General features: G+C 41.9%; 1 protein-coding gene and 1 pseudogene across 2 annotated transcripts; one reads left to right on the top strand and one right to left on the bottom strand.

Moving 5' to 3' along the window:
- Window positions 1–1,672: 1,672 nt before the first annotated feature.
- MPV17L (MPV17 mitochondrial inner membrane protein like) lies at window positions 1,673–11,281 on the top strand. Of its 2 annotated transcripts, XM_066274787.1 has the most exons (4): window positions 1,673–2,085; window positions 5,391–5,461; window positions 7,171–7,200; window positions 8,228–11,281. In XM_066274787.1, the coding sequence occupies exons 1-4, from the start codon at window positions 1,776–1,778 to the stop codon at window positions 8,405–8,407; spliced, it is 591 nt and encodes a 196-aa protein (XP_066130884.1). In that variant the 5' UTR covers window positions 1,673–1,775; the 3' UTR covers window positions 8,408–11,281. The 2 variants fall into 2 exon arrangements, with proteins under 2 accessions (XP_066130884.1, XP_066130885.1); XM_066274788.1 differs by lacking the exon at window positions 5,391–5,461.
- A 3,130-nt stretch (window positions 11,282–14,411) lies between these two features.
- LOC136335714 (nucleoside diphosphate kinase B pseudogene) lies at window positions 14,412–15,052 on the bottom strand (annotated as a pseudogene).
- Between the last annotated feature and the right edge of the window lie 4,348 nt (window positions 15,053–19,400).

Below are 19,400 nucleotides of genomic sequence, written 5' to 3'. Positions count from 1 at the left end.
GTGGGGGTTCAGAGTCACCCCAAGATGTGCCTCTGTGGTATGGGGATTGTTTTGGGCTAAAGGCAACTTTTGTTTCTCCCTTGACTACCTGGAAGAACTTGAATTAGGGGCCTTGACTATAATATTATCAGAAAGAACATTTTTTGGCCTACCTGTATGCAGGGCAAACTACTAATTACTGAACATGGGCTCTCTCTGCAACGATCTTCTGAAGCCTCAAGTGTGTTACCTCATCCCTAGTTCAGGGTGTCTTACATACCTCAGTCCCCCTTTCTGTCTCAGATCCTCTCCTGCATATGGTGTCTCTGACTCTCATATATGTGGGGTTCATTATATATATATATAGTATGTATTAAATTTGGTTATATATATGTATGTATTATATATATATGTATGCATTAAATTTATATATGTATATAACATTATATATATATGTATGTATTAAATTTGGTTATTTTCTCTTGCCAATATGTCTCATCTATATATTATTATTTTAGAGAGACAGAGAGGAAGAGGGAGAACAGAAAGGGAAGCATTCATTTATTGTTTCAGTTAGTTGTTCATTCATTGGTCACTTCTCATATATGCCCAAACTGGGATTGAACCCCCAACCTTGGTGTTTCAGGACAATGCTCTAACTAACTGAACTAATCTACCAGGGTCTTTCCCATGTCTATTGAACTATTAGATCATCCAAAAGATCCTTGAGGGTTGGGGGGAATGTTCCCCACCCCAGTGGTCATGTAAGACATCAATATTTGGGGAGGTGTGGGTGAAAATTATATGGAAACTCTGTACTACTCTTGCAACTTTTTTTTCTGTCTGCAATTATTTCTAAATGCAGTTAAAATTAGAAAATTAAGTAAAATAGGGTTAAGAAAGAGGAGAGACACACACAGAGAATGAAAATGGGTTGGAAATTACAGTGAAGGAAGAAAAAGAATAACATGGGGAAAGAAGCAAGGAGACACTGAGTTCTATGAGGTCAAAGATTATATCTGCTGTTGGGTTCCCAATGATCCCCTGCTTCTAGGACAGTGCCTGGGAGCTCAGCATATATATATATATATATATATATAGGCAATATTCATCGAGTCACAAACTCTGAAAAGAAGGCAGTAGGCCCATTGAGCCCCACTTCACATTCATGAAATTTAAAATTTTAAAATTTGTATTTGTCTCCAAAGTTAGTCCATTGTGTGTGCAGAAAGTGTGAATTCCTCACATGTAAACATTTAAAATACACTGCCATCCTGGTAACTGAGTTTTGGTATCCATTCCCCCGCCCCCCCTTTTAAACCTTTTATTTGGGAGGTATAATTCACATACCATAAAATTCATCATTTTAAATGTATTTAATGCTTTTCTGTGCAACCATTACCACTATCTAACTAGAGAACATTTCATCACCCCCCAAAAACCCCCAATTAGCGGTCACTTAGCACCTGCTCCCCCTGGCCCCCAACACACAACCCCATCGCCCAGCCCCTGGCAACCAGTAGTCTACTTTTCTGCCTCCATGGCTTTTTCTCTTCTGGACATTTCTTGTAAATGGATCATGCATTCTGGAGAGCAGCCGCATTTTGAATGCTCAGCCCACAAAATGGCTAGTGGCCACGGGACTGGGTGTGCGCGCTGGGCGCCCAATCGCGCTGGAGCATTTGGCGGAGGCAGGTACAGGTGGCAGCAGGAGGCGCAGCCGGCTGTGTTGGAGACAGCGGCGGGCGTTGTGCCGGGAGCCCGCGGCGGTCGCTGGCGGGCGCCCACCGCGCGGCATGGCAGGCTGGTGGCGGGCGCTGCTGCGCACAGCCCGGCGCCACCCGTGGCCCACGAACGTGCTGCTCTACGGAGCGCTCTTTTCGACCGGCGATGCGCTGCAGCAGCGGCTGAGCGGCGGCCCGGCTGACTGGCAGCAGACGCGGTGTGTGGCCACGGTGACCATGACCTTCCACGCGAACTTCATTTACGTGTGGCAGCGCCTGCTGGAGCACGCGTTTCCGGGCCGCACGCCGCGCGCTATCCTGACCAAGCTGCTGTACGACCAGGGCGTCGGCATGCCGGTGGTCTGCTCGGCCTTCTACGTCGGTGAGGTGCCCGAGCGGGGTTCAAGGGGCTGGAGCTGGAGGGCCAGGGTCCAGGATTGGGGGAATGGAGGCAGGGGCCAGGACCGGGGCCATAAGCCTTGGTGGTGATGAGTGGGGCGAGGAGGGGGCTGGAGGCGAAGGTGCGAGGGCCTAGAAGTTTGGGGATCCGGGATTAAGGGGGTCGGGAGCGCAGTTCGGATTCTAGGGCTGTGAATAGTCCCAGGCTGGAGATTTCAGGGGGAGAGGCATTGGAGGGAGGCAGGGCTGGAGTCTATTTTCCCCTGAAAAAGATCCACAGAGTGTCTAGGAGACCCCATCCCGTTGTCATAGCAGCTGCAAGCCTGCTGACCTAGTTGTGGGTCAGCCCGTGCTGGTCCTGGGAAAATCCACAGAGCTTTCCACCGGTAGATGTTTCTTTCCAACCCATCAATAAAAGTGAGGGGACTTGGCTCTATAGGGATATTGTTGGTGGAACCTGAGATCTGGCCAGGTTCCCCAGAAAATTTAAGCTCAGGGTCCTAGCCCTGCCTGGGTAGGGTGGGCAATAGGAAGGTGAATCCTATCCTCACATCAAAAGCCACGGAAAATGAAGGGGACCTCTCCTATAGAGGACTCCCTACCTGTGAGTACCCTGGGAGTTCCTTCCTAAGAAAAGCCTACTCGGAGGGTTTGACTTTGGGAACCTTGCTCAGGGCCCTAAACACCAAAAACAATGAAAAGGGCTCTGTGACCTCCACTGTCTTCAATTTCCATAGCCTGGAAGGGAGTGGGTTGGGGAGGGGCAGCCATGTTCCTGGAAAATCCAAGAGTCCTGGACCTGGTCTTGGCATTGGGGATCACAGATCACCCCGAGAGGTCTTCTTGTCAGTGGCTATCGGTGCCTACTCAGTCAGGTTGAGGTAGTCAAGTCACCACCCTGAAGAAACCTACTGCCCCGTAGATCTTATTGGGGGCGGGACGGCAGATTCTGTTCTTTTCTTCACAAACCCCACAGAAAACTTGGAAGGACAGGACTGCTTGATGCGGTCTCAGCCAAACACAAGGCCCATGGTTTCAGGGAGGTCATGGAAGTCAGAGGAATGGAGAACCTGAGAGCAGGGACCCCCTGGTTTGTCAGATATGTGTCTGTTCCCAGGATGTGTCTTCCTGGCCAGATTTGCAAACTGGTTCATGATACCTGTTACTAGTGTTCTTGTACACTGGTGATGGGAGCCGGGGCTGGGAGTTTGGGAGTCAGATTACCATTTAATCCTAACAACCTAGTGAGGCAGGTACTCTTATTCCCATGTTACAGACCAGGAAACCGAGGCTCAAAGGGCTTTAAGTGACTTGCCCCGGGACAAAACATTTCTTGCCGTGTTCTCAGTCTCAATGAGTGTTGTCGGTATGATTGAAACCAAAAGACGCTTCAGTAGTAGGATTTGGGGAGGCCTATGGTTTCGGTCTGAGGCCCCGGAAACTGAGTCCTGCCCAGTTTTTTTTTTTCTTTTCAGATTTCTGGTCCAGTTTCCCTGTCCCCCTGTTAAACTCTAACCGGTAGTGTTAGATGTTTGCTTCAGGCCCTTCCAACTTGGAAAGTACCTATAGCACAGGGGTCAGGAACCTTTTTGGCTGAGAGAGCCATGAACGCCACATATTTTAAAATGTAATTCCGTGAGAGCCATACAACAACCCACGTACCTTATGCATTATCCAATAAAAATTTGATGCTGTCCCAGAGGACAGCTGTGATTGGCTTCAGCCACCCACAACCATGAACATGAGTGGTAGGAAATGAATGGATTGTAATACATGAAAATGTTTTATATTTTTAATGTTATTTTTTTTTATTAAAAATTTGTCTGTGAGCCAGATACAGCCATCAAAAGAGCCACATCTGGCTCACGAGCCATAGGTTCCTGACCCCTGCTATAGCAGAGAATCCTTTGTGTTTTGGGGAGCTTGAGTAGTGATTAAGAGGTTTGGGTTGGAGTCCACACCTGGGTTGGTCTTAAAACTACTATGAACCTCCCTGAGCTCTTTTCCTTCTCTGAATTCTGCCATCCCCAGCTGATGGTTAGGAGGTCAAATGAAATGCACCTAAAGTGCTTAGCACTTAATTAGTGCTGGGTAAGTGGACTGAGGTATTACCAATATTCCACTTGGGTTTTCTGATGAGTCCTGTTCTAAGAATTTACTGCAAAGTGACTAAAAAGATTTTTATTTCCCCTTCTTCCTATTTGGAGTTGGGGGAGAATTATATACCCTCCCTAAAATAGGAGGGTTTTTGTCTTTGCTTCTTGAACTTCTTTCAGGGTTGTTGAACATCAGTTTCAAAATGCTTTTAGGAAGGCTGAATTGGTGTTCTCCTTTCCAGTTCTGATTTAAAAGCTTCTTTCTTTGTTGGGAAACTTGTAGCTGCCAGAATACTCAGGGTCCATCAGCTGTTTTTTAAAAAGGTAACTAAGGGCCCTGGTGAGGCGGCTCAGCTTGCTAGAGCATCATCCCAACATGCCAAGGTCGCGGGTTTGATCCTCAGTTAGGGCACATACCGTACAGGAATCAACCGTCTGACCAGGTGGTGGCGCAGTCGATAGAGCATCGGACTGGGATGCGGAGGACCCAGGTTAGAGACCCCGAGGTCGCCAGCTTGAGCATGGGCTCATCTGGTTTGAGCACGGCTCATTAAAGTCACTGGCTTGAGCAAGGGGTCACTAGGTCTGCTGTAGCCCCTCCCTCCCCAGATGTGAGAAAGCAATCAATGAGAAACTAAGGTGCTGCAACGAAGAATTGATGCTTCTCATCTCTCTCCCTTCTGGTCTATCTGTCCCTCTCTCTGTCTCGCCACAAAATAAAATAAAATAAATAAATAAATTTAAAAAGAATCAACCAACTATGGCATGAGTAAGTGGAACAACGGACTGATGTCTCTCTCCAAAGTAAATAAATAAATAAAAAGTAAAAAAATAAAAAGGTAATTAAGTTTTAAAAATTTTAAGCATTTCACAAAAAGTTTGAAAGGAAGAGAAGTCATTAGTAGTCTCACTATCCTAACACTGCTGTTTTGTGAATTTTCTTAGTTTTTTTTAATCATTCCCCTTTATCTTTTATGCCCTACTATTCTCACTTCAAATTTATCATTCCTTTAAAAACGTATCTAGTTTTAAAAGGGAGATTATATTCTGTTTTCTGTGTTGAGTCAGAAGGACATATTGAGTGAATGAATAGTGGTGGTTACTTTACATATTGAAATAGGAAACTTGAATGTTGAAGTGTTCTTCCTACTAAATCTTTATAAATTCTTTTGGTGTGTGTTTTTGCAAATAGGTATGAGTATTCTCCAGGGAAAGGATGACATATTTTTGGACCTGAAACAGAAATTCTGGAATACATATAAGGTAAGACAGACATTTGAAAATGCAGCCATGGTGTTTTTCACATTTTTCACACTAACCACATATATTGAAACTAATAATCTGTAGGGAGGCACTTTAAGACCATGCAAATAAATATCCTGCTTCCCATTAGAATATTCCACCCCAAACCCAAATTTGGCACCCACTGGCAATTCTGCCTGAACTAGTCTTTGCTGCTGTGATGATTGCCAATTCCAGCACTGGTCCCACATTTACAGGGTGGCTCTTGGCGTTCTGTAAACAAATGCCCAGTCTTCTATCCCAGTTATTTATTCACTTATTTCTCTAATTATTATCAGTATGGACTCAGGGATCCTCATTTTTTTCCCACTGGCTTACATTTCATTACTGTGTGTAATTATTTTTGGTGCTTCAGTGTCCCAGATTTAGCCAGTGAGGTTCCCTTCAAGGTGGCTGCTATGCCTTGTGATAACCCCCACTAAAACAAAACAGAACACTTCCTTCCTTTTATGACAAGATGCTCTAGGTTCATCTTATATCTTCACCTGCCTGGTATCAGACCTGGAACTAGCCATTTCTCTGGGAGTTAGTGGGGAATGGGGAGAGCAGGGTCTGTGCACTAGACGATGTTATGTTCTGAAAGAAAAATATTGCCATAAGAAGTAAAGCCACGTTTGGATGAGTTTATGTTTCTGATCCTTTTTGCTAAAGTAGTGAATTCTTAAATGAATATATATTTTAAATAGCTTTTATTGCAATGGTTCATTGTAGAAATTTTAGGAAACAGATTAGTAAAATAAAAAGAAAATAATAGCACCTTTATATTACTAGTGTAGTACTATTTTTAAGGACTATTTTTAAAACCTATAGCTTTTTTTTTAAAGTTATAATTTACATACCAAAACCTCTATCTTTGAAAAATAAAAGTCCACAATGATGACATTTTGTCAGAATGTACAGGTTAAAAAGCCTGTTAAAATAAATCTATATCAAAATATTTTGTAAAAAACAAAATGTCAGCTAAACTTTTTTTTGTGTGTGGGACAGAGACAGAGAGAGACAGAGAGAGGGACAGATAGGGACAGACAGACAGGAAGGGAAAGAGATGAGAAACATCAATTCTTCGTTGCAGCACCTTAGTTGTTCAGTGATTGCTTTCTCATATGTGCCTTGACTGGGGGCTACAGCAGACCGAGTAACCCCTTGCTCAAGCCTGCAACCTTGAGTTCAAGCCGGTGACCTTGGAGTTTTGAATCTGGATCCTCCGAGTCCCAGTCTAACGCTCTATCCACTGTGCCAACGCCTAGTATTATTAGCAAATCGTTCCATAAAGAATGATTTGGCATAGTTTAAAAAATTTATCGATGATCCTTTAATAAATATATTCCGGCATTATTTGCTTGGGCTAACAGGAAAATTGCAATATATACATATATGTTGTTAATTTTAAAGTGGTTGTCTAACAGAATTGATACTGATTCTGGTAGTCTTTTTATTCTGCACCTGTGAATATAACTACTGGAAATGTCTTGTACCTCACAGCTTTTCCCACAATTCCCCACCCTCTTCTATTCAAGAGACCTTAGTAGTCTAATCGGCTTAGTCTACAATATAATACCACCTCTGTATTATATCTGCCTGGTATTTCTTAATCTTTTATAGAATGAACTTTGGGATTGATTTGTGTGATTAAAAGGCATTCTAATTAAAATTTTTAATTTTTATTCTAGAGTGGTCTGATGTACTGGCCTTTTGTACAGGTGAGTTATTAGTTATTGTTATTATTTTTTTAATTTTTACTTATTTTTTTGTGCCAGAGACAGAGAGAGGGACAGATAAGGACAGACAGACAGGAAGGGAGAGAGATGAGAAGCATCAATTCTTCATTGCGACATTGTTCATTGATTGCTTTCTCATATGAGCCTTGACCTGACCTGGGGGGGGGTAGCAAAGAAAGTAACCCCTTGCTCAAGCCAGCAACCTTGGGGTCAAGCTAGCGACCTTGGGCTTCAAGCCAGTGACCCTTTGGGCTCAAGCCAGCGACCATGGGGTCATGTCTATGACCCCACGCTCAAGCAAGTGACCAGGCGCTCAAGCTGGTGACCCCACGCTCAAACCAGATGAGCCCATGCTCAAGCCGGTGACCTAGGGATTCCAAACCTGGGTCCTCTGCGTCCCAGTCTGATGCTCTATCCATCGTGCCACCGCCTGGTCAGGCTTATTATTATTTTTTGAATAAGAGTTTATTTGAGCCACACTAATGACATATGCCTAGGATCAAGATCTCAAATGCAGGCCCTTGCTGGTTGGCTCAGTGGTAGAGCGTCAGCCCGGCGTATGGATGTCCTGGGTTCAATTCCCAGTCAGGGCACACAGGAGAAGCACCCACCTGCTTCTCCACCCTTTCCCCTCTCACTTCTCAATCTCTCTCTCTTTCTATGTCTCTCTCTCTCTTCCTCTCCTGCAGCGAAAGCTCAATTGTAGCAAGTTGGGCCTCGGGGGTGAGGATGGCTCCATAGCCTCTGCTTCAGGTGCTAAAAGCTCAGCTGCTGAGCAACAGAGCAAAGCCCCATATGGGCAGAGCATCGCCCCCTAATGGGCTTGCTGGGTGGATCCCCATTGGGCACATATGGGAGTCTGTCTCTGCCTCTCCTCCTCTCAATGAATTAAAAAAGAAAAAAAAAATCTCAAATGCTCCCTGTATAGGTGAGTTTTAAGCCACTCAGAATACTAACTCCTGCCATCAGTTTATAGGGAGCCCTAACATACTCTCTCTTTCTGTTACAGCTGACCAATTTTATTCTTGTTCCTCTTCAGTGGAGAACAGCTTACAGTGGGCTCTTTGCTTTACTGTGGGCCACCTTCATTTGCTATTCACAACAGAGTGGTGATGGCACATTCAAGTCAGCTTACACTGTCCTTCGTCCTCAGGAGGCCAACGCAGTTGAAAGGCCCCCAGAGACATGAGAAGTCAAGGATTCTCTGAAAGTGATAATATTTTTCCTTAAGTGTGGTGTCGATAATATACTTTACTTACCTGCAGTTATGTGCTCCATTTGGAAGAATTACTATTCCATAAATCCACTTGTTTCTTAATGATTCATAAGTACTTTAAATTTTATTCACCCTTTCCCCCCCCCATTCTAGTGTGGAAGTATTACTTCTCTAATATTTTTACTTTAATACTTTGGTAAATACCAACAGTGGCAAAATGGCATTTTATAATTGTTACTATTTTTATTCTTGTATTTTAATGCCACTTAGTTGTATTTAATTGATTTAATTATTAATGCCATTTAAGGAACCTGTTTTGATTGTATACATATCTTTTCTAACATCTCAGGTTATTCCAAAACACTCTTGAATCTGATTACCTTTTATACCAAAAATAGTTCTTAATAGAAATTTCTATTTACATAGAACTCAATCAAAGACAAGATTGAATAACCAGATTTCCCCTCACTCAGTACTATATAATTATTTTCTGCTGATACTAAAATTCTGTAAGTATATTTTATATCATAAGTAGTCTATGATTGCTATGTCTTATGTAGAATATATTTTATTGATGTCTTCTATTTTTGTAATTTCTAAGCTAAGTACTTTTCAGTGAATGTTTTTATTAAAAAAATTTTTTTTTTTAGTGAGAAAGAGAGAGAGAGGGACAGATATGGATAGACAGACAGGGAGGGAGAGAGATGAGAAACATCAATTCTTTGTTGCAGCACCTTAATTCATTGATTGCTTTCTTTTGATGGGGGGCGGGGAGGTTCCAGCTGAGTCAGTGACTCTTGCTCAAGCGAACAACCTTGAGCTCAAGCCAGTGACCATGGGGTCATGTCCATGATCCCACACTCGAGCTGGTGAGCCCACGCTCAAGCCTGATGATCCTGTGCTCAAGCAGGTGACCTCGGGGTTTTAAACCTGGTGCTTTGCATCCCAGGCCAATGCTCTATCTACTGCGCCATGGCCTGGCCAGGCTAGTTAATGTTTTTTAGTTTTAAGCATTTTCAGTACCCCATTTCTCAGACATATGAAATCTGACTTCTTAAATATATTGAGTGAAGTTTCTGGAAAATAAAAAGAACAATATTTCTTCCTTTGGAAGAACTCTATTTCATAGGCTTCCAGGGAAAAGAGTTACCCCAAATTTCATGATGATGTTATATTTTTAAAAGTCCATGCTGGCCCTGGCCAGTGGCACAATGGATAGAGCATTGGCCGAGTCTATGGACATCCCAAGTTTGATTCCTGGTCAAGTCACACAGGAGAAGCGACCATCTGCCCCCATTGCTCTCCATCTCCACCTCCCACAGCCAGTGGCTCGATTGGTTTCAGCATGGCCCCGGGCCCTGAGGATGGCTCGGTTGGTCTGAGCATGTCAGCCTCAGGTGCTAAAATATGTCAGTACTTTAAGCATTGGCCCTAGATGGGATTGCCAGGTGTATCCTCGTCAGGGCACATGTGGTAGTCTGCCTCACTATCTCTCCTCTACTCACCTAAAAAAAAAAGGTCAATGCTTTTTTTTTTTTTTTTTAAAGATTTTATGTATTGATCTTAGAGAAAAGAGAGAGAGAGAGAGAGAGACAAAGGTGGGAGGAGGGGAGGAGCAGGAAGCATTAAATCATAGTTGCTTTGCATATGTGGCCGGACTGGGCAAGCCCGGGTGTCCAGCGACCTCAGCATTCCAGGTTGATGCGTTATCCGCTGTGCCACCACAGGTCAGGCTAAAAGTCAGTGCTTTAAACTAAATTTTTATAGATAATCTTTAAGGTCAATAAGAGAAACTGGATGCAGTCTTTCAGATTTATTGTTTGTCTCACCTCAAAAGGAGTGGGTTTAAAAATTATATGACTATCTCAGGAAATTTCACCAATTTTACCTAAAACCACAACTCTATTGCTTCCAATGAAGCATGGCACAAATTTGAAGATGTGCAGCATCCTGAGAATTTTTTTTTAATTTTTTTTTTTTTGTATTTTTCTGAAGCTGGAAACGGGGAGAGACAGTCAGACAGACTCCCGCATGCGCCCGACCAGGATCCACCCGGCACGCCCACTAGGGACGATGCTCTGCCCACCAGGGGGCGATGCTCTGCCCCTCGGGGGCGTTGCTCTGCCGCGACCAGAGCCACTCTAGCGCCTGGGGCAGAGGCCAAGGAGCCATCCCCAGTGCCCGGGCCATCTTTGCTCCAATGGAGCCCTGGCTGCGGGAGGGGAAGAGAGAGACAGAGAGGAAGGAGGGGGCGGGTGGAGAAGCAAATGGGCGCTTCTCCTATGTGCCCTGGCCGGAAATCGAACCCGGGTCTCCCGCACGCCAGGCCAACGCTCTACCGCTGAGCCAACCGGCCAGGGCGCATCCTGAGAATTTATATTTAAAATTAATTTAAGAATGTATACTTAAAATTTTAAGCACACAATTTGTAATTAAATTTATGTAAGTCATAAGTATATAACGTCTAAGTATATGATTTATTTGAATTTTGAATTTTATTTTACATAATTGGGACAATGATAGAAAATTTCCAGATAGTTTAATTCAAAATAAAATAACATAGATGGACCTTGGGAATATTATGCTAAGCAAAATAAGTCAGAAAAAGCTAAGAACCTGTGATTTCACTCATATGTGGGATATACAACTGAAACTCACAGACCCAATTAACAGTGTGGTGGTTGCCAGAGGGAAGGGGGTGGAGCCAACTCTATGTTGATGGAAGAAGATTTGACTCTGGGTGATGGGCATACAATGCAATATACAGATCATGTATCATAGAAATGTACACTTGAAACCTATATGATCTTATTAACCAATGCCCCAATAAATTTAATTAAAAATCTATTCAATAAAATAATTTGTTATTTGCATTATTTTAAAAGTAGTTTAATACTGCAGAAAAACTAGTTCACAGTACATATGACAAATTTTGTCATTAAAACATGTATATGGAATAACGGTAGCAGGCGCTACCTGCAGTTTTTTTTTATCTGAGCTTCAGCATTCCTTGTAAGATGGAAGAACAGTGTTTACATTTTGTACAAAGTAATTGGAAAAACAGACCATGTCTATACTGTCAAGGGGGAAAAGCTTATTTTTCATAAAAGAGAATGATAATCTTTACCTAATAATGTGTTACTCTATGCTATAGAAAATATATAGAATGTATTCTCTGAATTTTTGCATGTAACACACTTTCCATTTTTAATGCAAGAGTGTTTTTGTGTGAGAAATGGAACTTATTCTGAATAGTGCACTGTTTGTTTTAAAATGTTGACATCCTTGGTAAAACACACTAGACCTTCCAGGGTTAGGAACCAGGCAGCTGGTCCCTTTCTTCATCGAGATTACCCTGTTCGGTAAGGTTTCTTTAATTTGGTTGTGTGTGGCCCTGCTGTGTTCTTCTGGCCCTATGTTTGCTCAGGTAAAGGCAAAACCTATAACTCATTTCCCTTAACGGAGCTGAGGTAGACTGATTTTAAAGGCAACGTTACCTGATACATGTAGAAAACAAAAAGGAAATCTAGAGGATGTCAAAAGAATTATTGTTGATTCATTGATTTTAGAGAGAGAGGAAGGAAGAGAGAGAGAGAGAGAGAGAGAGAGAGAGAGAGAAAGGGGGGAGAAGCAGGAAGCATCAACTCCCATATGTGCCTTGACCAGGCAAGAGTAGGGTTTCGAACTGGCGACCTCAGTGTTTAAGGTCGACGCCTTATCCACTGTGCCACCACATGCCAGGCCTTTGGTTGATTCTTGTATGTGTCCTGACTTGGGATCAAAACTCCAACCTTGGGGTACTGGGACAATGCTCCAACCAAATGAGCTACCTGGCCAGAGCCTCAAAAGAATTTTGTTGAAATGCTTACAGAATGTGGATTTCTGTTTCTTTTATAGTTAGCTTGAACTCAGGGATCACAAATCCTGTCCTAAGTCCAGGCATTTATCCTGTAGCTCTAATGGCTCCTTCCTGGCATTGTTTTCTGACTCCCTGGTTGTCACTGCATGATAATATCACTGGCCCTGGGAGCTAGCTGCCTTCTTGGACCTGCTGATACCATTAAAATCAAGAGTGCCTGAGTCCTTTACTTTTGGATTGCTGGTTTCCATTTCTGGTCTCAGAGATAAACCTCTTACACAAATAGTTGAAAATTATTTCTCAGTTCAGGGGAGGGGAGATCTTACCTTCTATACAAATGGATGCGACCACCCTGGTGACAAATGCTAGTAAATGTTACTAAATAAGTTGTAAAGAGGATAAAACATGATTATAACTGTGTTAAAAGAAGTTCATGATCTAGTTGGGAGTATAAGTAAAATAAAATAATCTGGTTCTCAGAGCATTTAATCCAATTTATCACTAATTGCTTGAGCAGCATTTGTGACAAATGGTCGATAGAAAGCTTAACTATTACTTAAGTAATGCCACTCAGCTGTAGGTTAGTGGCAGAAGCGGTAGGTACTTTGAAGTCATGGTGCCCTTGTAATCTGGGAAGGCTTCATGGAGGAGATGCTTGAGTGGGGTCCCAAAGGATGGGAAGTCACAAGACTAAAGCTCTGTGAACTGGAGTGATGATGAATGACATGAGATCTTGAAAGAAAGAACGAAGAGAATGGAAAGGCATTTAAGTTCTAACACAGAGGGAAATTTCCACAGCCTGCTCCTCAACTTTGAATAATGTAGATGCCTCTATCCAGTTTACTTGTAATTAAAAATGTATGATTAGCAACTTACCAGTCTTTTTCATTTGTAGGAAAATTAATAAAAGCTAATTTCCTTTTGTCTATGTCATGGTTGGTTTGGTGAGAGAAAATTAGGCAATGTGAGAGTTTGCATGTGTTTTAAATTTTCTAATACCAACTTTGAGAGTAGCATGTGAAAATATTTCCCACAAAATAGATTCAGTAGGGTGATTTGGTGTACAAAGTAATCGATTACTTGTCCACTATACAATCAGTAAAATTTAACATTTAAGGGTTCCTACAAATAAAGAAAGGGTGTTTTAGGAAAACTTTATCTTATAATATATTGATACTCTTCGGGTCATAGTAGGAAAACTAATGAGTGAAAGGGATTACAGCTATTAAAAGATATAGTTCACAGAGGAAAACATTTTTACATTCTTGTACTTCAATAATTTTTTGTTTTTTAATACTTTGAAGAAAAATTTGTTTCATTTTTTTCACAATAAAATCTATAGATAAAGAGATTTAATTTTGGGCCCTGGCCGGTTGGCTCTGTGATAGAGCATTGGCTTGGGTGTGGAAGTCCTGGGTTTGATTCCCGGTCAGGGCACACAAGAGAAGTAACCATCTGCTTCTCCACCCCTACTTCTCTGTCTCTCTTCCTCTCCTGCAGCCAAGAATCAATTGGTTCGAGCGCATTGATTCTGGACACTGAGAATGGCTCTGTGCAGCCTCTGCCTCAGGCACTAAAAGTAGCTCGGTTGTGAGCATGGCCCCAGATGGGGGTTTCCAGGTGGATCCTGGTCAGGGTGTGTGTAGGAGTCTGTCTCTATCTCCCTTCCTCTCACTTGGAAAAAAAGAAAAAAGGAGATTTAATTTTGGTATTTTGGGTTTTATCTAAACAAGTCCTCCATATCAATTATGTTAATTAAATTAAATGTAGTCTCTTTAATTGAGGTTAATTACCCAGAATTACAACTTCTAACTCATTTCTCATTGATATATACTTTACTTTTTTTCTTCCAAGCATCATCAGCCTTTAGGATTCATTTGAAGCTGTCAAAAAAATATGTATATATTTATATTTTGCTCCATCGGCAATTTAAATTTAGTTCAGTGGAATTTTATGTGAATTTCTAACGAATGTTTGTCAAAACAATTTGTATCCAGACAAGCTTAACAGTATATTCTAGAGGCAGCTTTCATTTGAATTTAGGTTCATATTCTGGAAGTATTGGAAAGTTAATGGAGTTTTGTGCCTGAAGGTTCTTTCCCCCAGTTTCCAAAGGCTTTATTGGTAAATACTCTGTAGAAAAGAAAGATTGATTCTGTTGCTTCCAAGAATGGAATGAAGAGCTGTGTCCAGGGATATACCCAGGTGGAGCCAAAGGGTACTGATGCTTTGTCCACTGATGCTTTGTTCATAGATTTAGTCAAAAGCACAAGGCTTGTAGTCAACCAATTCTTCGGGCTTAAAACATAGGCTGATTTCTCTCTCAGCACTTTTTACTGAAATACTGCCGTGAATGATATTCCTGCCAACTTGAATGCAGAAGTCTCCACAAATGGTGGAGAATCTGCTTAGAATCTAATCTAATCTAATTAGAATCTGCTCTAGATTCTAATCGGCTTAGAATCTGCTGGACTAGTCTCCCCAAGCATTATTCTCCCTGTCTTCACCACAACATTCAACACCTCCCAGACCATGGCCACACAGGCCCTGAGTTACTGTACTTTAAAAGCCACGGGCAGAATGGGTGGTTTTACAGGTCAATGCTTTGCTGCTTCAGGAGTTCCTCAGAGGCCCAAAGTAACTTCATGGCCACAGGGTGGGACCCCCTTCTGCTCAGAGTGCTTGATGGTGTCACCCACCAGTATGCTCTGCATGGAGTCTGGCTGGATGAGTAGGAAGGTGTGCTGCTTATTGGCCATGGCCTGTGCTGAAGGTGTTTTAACCTTCCATTGGCTACATTTCATCTAGTTTTGTCCATAATGATTATTAGAATCTAAAGGAACCAAATCACAAAAAATGAAATTAAAAAGCGATTAAAAATTTTTCTTTTAATACTTTTAATGACCAATAAGTGAAAGGAGAAATCTGGAGTTTAAAGATAAAGAACATATAAAGATCTGTGAATAGTGGCCAACAAGTGAATAGAAGAGAATAATCAGTGGGTAACATTTTAAGCATCTATCAATGAAAAGCTTTCTTTCTTTGCCTGACCAGGCAGTGGCACAGTGAGTACATCCTCGACCTGGGACACTGAGAACCCAGGTTCAAAACCCTGAGGTCACCAGCTTGAGCGTGGGATCATGAACATGACCCCAAGGTCGCTGGCTTGAGCCCGAGATTGCTGGCTTAAGAAAGGGGTCACTGTCTCGGCTGGAGCCCCCAGGTCAAGGCACGTATGAGAAGCAATCAATGAACAACAACTGAAGTACCACAACAAGTTAATGCTTCTCATGTCACTCCCTTCCTGTCTGTCCCTCTCTCTCTCTTGCTAAAAAAAAAACCTGACTTTCTTTTTCTAGTTCTCTTTTCCTTTGTAAGTCTGTTTTTCCTTAAGATAATATTCATTCATATCTTCCTCATTTGTGTCAAATGACCATATTAAATCCCCTTCTGTTTTTGACTTCTCCCTTAACCATAACCACTAAAACAGTTCCAGGAAAGCAGAATAATTTTGGTGAGGTTAGGGACCAGAGCATTTTTTTTAAAAGATATTTATTTTATTGATTTTAATTAATTTAGAGAGACAGGAAGGGAGAGAGAGAGAGAGAGACTGTATATGCCTTGACTGGGGATCAAACCAGCAACCTCTGTGCTTTGGAACGATGCTCTAACCAACTGAGCCATCTAGCCAGGATGGGACCAGAGCATTTAAGTGATGTGAAGAGAGATGGTAGCAGAAATGCCTCTTTGAGTCTCTTCTTCCATCTGGGGAAAGAAAAGGGGGAAGGATCATCCCTAGGGAGAACTTTGAAGTGAGTGAACATTCTGGAAGCAGCTTCCATTTGAAATTAGGTTCATCTGAAAAGAAGTGAACATTCTTATGCCTAAGATTTTTAGTTCACATTTTCCCTTTCTTGTCAGAGACCCTCTCCTTTCTCTGAGTATCCCTTCCCTGCATTCTCTCAGTCTATAGTTGTCTATTTTACAAATTAGTTTTCATTTCTTTCCTCACCTCTCAAAACTCTCGTTGTCTTCATGTGGGTGATTTCAGCTAGAGCATTGTAGAAAAGTAGGTTTAGGATGACAGTCTTTCTGGCTGAGTTATTATTATTTTTAGTTATTAACACGAAGAAATCTGGATAGAATTTCAGGAATTTTTGCTGTGGTGAGAGGGGGTGGATAGAAGAGGGTGTATTTTTGGAGGAAGACATCAGATATACTTTACATTATATGTGTCATGCACTTCCCACTGGACTCAGACCAGCCTGACAAAGATCATTACCACATGTCATAAACTTTCCAAAATGGGTGGTCATGACCATTTGCATATTGTATTTCCTGCCAGACTGTGAGCTTCTGGAGGGAAGACTGTATTTCTCATTCATATTTGTACCTGAGATGTCCACAGTATCTAGCACATAGCAGAAACTCTGTAACTCTTTTGAATGAATTATGGCAGTTTATGGATTTCTTGTCTGCTGCTTTTGCCTCTTGATTGGTGCTGGGAAGTCTGGACTGATCGCCCTTCCATTTTCAGCCCCATATGCAGGCAGCAGTCCTGTCAAGCTTGGCACAGCCCAGACTTTGACCTATTTTGGTCCCAAACCCTGAAAATTGTGTTTTTTGGGATGGTTATGACTTGTGGGCTTTGGTTCCCTGGCCTAACTTGCACATGTCCCTCAGAAAACCATCTCTTCACACCTTTCCCCAGCTCTACAAGACTGGATCATTTGTCTTTTTTTTTTTGCATTTTTCTGAAGCTGGAAACAGGGAGAGACAGTCAGACAGACTCCCGCATGCGCCCGACCGGGATTCACCCGGCATGCCCACCATGGGGCGACGCTCTGCCCACCAGGGGGCGATGCTCTGCCCATCCTGGGCGTCGCCATGTTGTGACCAGAGCCACTCTAGCGCCTGAGGCAGAGGCCACAGAGCCATCCCCAGCGCCCGGGCCATCTTTGCTCCAATGGAGCCTTGGCTGCGGGGGGGGGGGGGGGGGGGGGGGGAAGAGAGAGACAGAGAGGAAGGCGCAGTGGAGAGGTGGAGAAGCAAATGGGCGCTTCTCCTGTGTGCCCTGGCTGGGAATCGAACCCGGGTCCTCCGCACGCTAGGCCGACGCTCTACCGCTGAGCCAACCGGCCAGGGCCCTGGATCATTTGTCTTTGAGAATTGAGTCAAACCATGGTAGTTGAGTCTTTTTTTAAGCCACTAAATAACCTTTTTTGATGGTTAATTTTATTTGTCTACTTACTTGGGCCATGGGATACCCAGATATTTGGTCAAACATTCTGGATATTTTTCCGAAGATGTTTAAAACATTTTTTTCCAATTAACTTTTAGAGAGAAATATCGATTTGTTGTTCTACATATTCATGCATTCATTGGTTGATATTTGTGCTCTGACTGGGGATTGAACCTGCAACATTGGTGTTTGGATGACACTCTATCCAACTCAAGCAGATTGCTCTCCCCAATGTGGTGGGCCTTGTCCAATCAGTTGAAGGCCTAAATACAACAAAAAGTTTGACTCTCTCCCAAGTAAGAGGATTCTTCCTACCCTTAGATTGGTGTACTGGCTTCAGAATTGAACTGAAACATCATCTCTTTCTGGTCTCAAGCCTGTTGGCCTTCAGGTAGAAACTATAACATCAGCTCTCCTGATTCTCAGGCCTTCAGTCACAGACTGGAGAGAAACCATTGGTTCTCCTGGGTTTCCAGCCTCTGACTCACCTTGCAGATCTTGGATCACATATTCACATGAGCCTATTTCTTATACTAAATCAATATATATATTTTATTGGTTTTATTTCTCCAGAGAATTGATATAACCTTTGTATGTATGTTAATATTTTTTGTTTGTGATTCATGCCGTGTTGTTGTCTATGGGTGATGACCACCAGCTCACAACTGTTACAGGATTATGCTGTGTATTACTTTACTTTCTGGGACCCTTGAAATCATAATATAGAGGCTGTCACTCACTCCTACTTCACAGCCTCTCTATAGGACCCCAAATCTCTATGATCTGAAAATGGGAATTCAGCCAGGTAGCTAGATAATTACCAAATAACAAAACTCACTGTATTTTCACTTTCTGCTGACAGTGGATGAAATATGCATGTTGTGAATTCTGTGAATGTTGGGGGTTGAGAATTGATTTCAATTAGACTGCAAACCCTTTTGTTGGTGAGTTATTGCAATGCTTGATGATGCTTCTTAGTGAAGAACTCAGTCAAGGTGATTGATACTGTACTTCTCCACTGAGGTCAAATAGTTGGTCAAACATCTGCATGTTGAATATCGCCTTTTTAGTATTCATGATAAAGAGCTATATTGGTTCCATTTTCTAATACTTGTGTCAGTGATCTGTTTCCCTGAGCAGTGGAACCAGAAAGCTTTTTGTATTTTGTATGGAAAGGATTCAGGTGCTTCATTTATAAGTTTAAATGTTATGTATAAAATGTATATATTAAATTTTTGGTATAAAATGATTTAGTGTGTATAAAAAGTGAGTTTTACCTAAGTACAGCAAATGACTAGCTTTTTTGTACTATTGGTGATATAAATATTCTGAGAAATAGTAAAAGAAATGAGATTTACATCCTGTAATCTTTCCTAATCATCTTTATTGCAAATACAAGATTTATGCCTTTACTTTGGATTGAGATACAAGTTGTCCTTATCTGTTTATATGTGTTCTTTGTCACTTACTGAATTCTTCCAAATGTTTGGCCTATTTTCTATGTGTGTATGTACCGTATTTTTTGCTCCATAAGATGCATTTTTTTTCTTCTTAAAGTGGAGGGGAAAATGCCTGTGTGTCTTATGGAGCAAAAAATATGGTATTTTATTAAATATTTTAACACACCATTTGGTTCAGAATACTTTTTTTCTTATTTCCCTCCTTAAAACCTTAGGTATGTCTTATGGTCAGGTGTGTCTTATGGAGCAAAAAATACGGTATATATTCATAAAACTGAAAATTTAGAATTGAAATTATTCCCAAGTGAATATTCAAAAGCCATTTTTTAGCATAAGTAACAAAAAGATGCAGTATTAAGAACCTCTTATTAATACTAAGGAGGCAGCCTGACCAGGCAGTGGAGC

This window comes from Saccopteryx bilineata, chromosome 4, assembly GCF_036850765.1.
Source record: "Saccopteryx bilineata isolate mSacBil1 chromosome 4, mSacBil1_pri_phased_curated, whole genome shotgun sequence".
Taxonomy (NCBI): Eukaryota; Metazoa; Chordata; class Mammalia; order Chiroptera; family Emballonuridae; genus Saccopteryx; species Saccopteryx bilineata.
The sequence above is the reverse complement of the archived record's forward strand: the minus strand, read 5'-3'. Positions and strand labels throughout refer to the sequence as shown.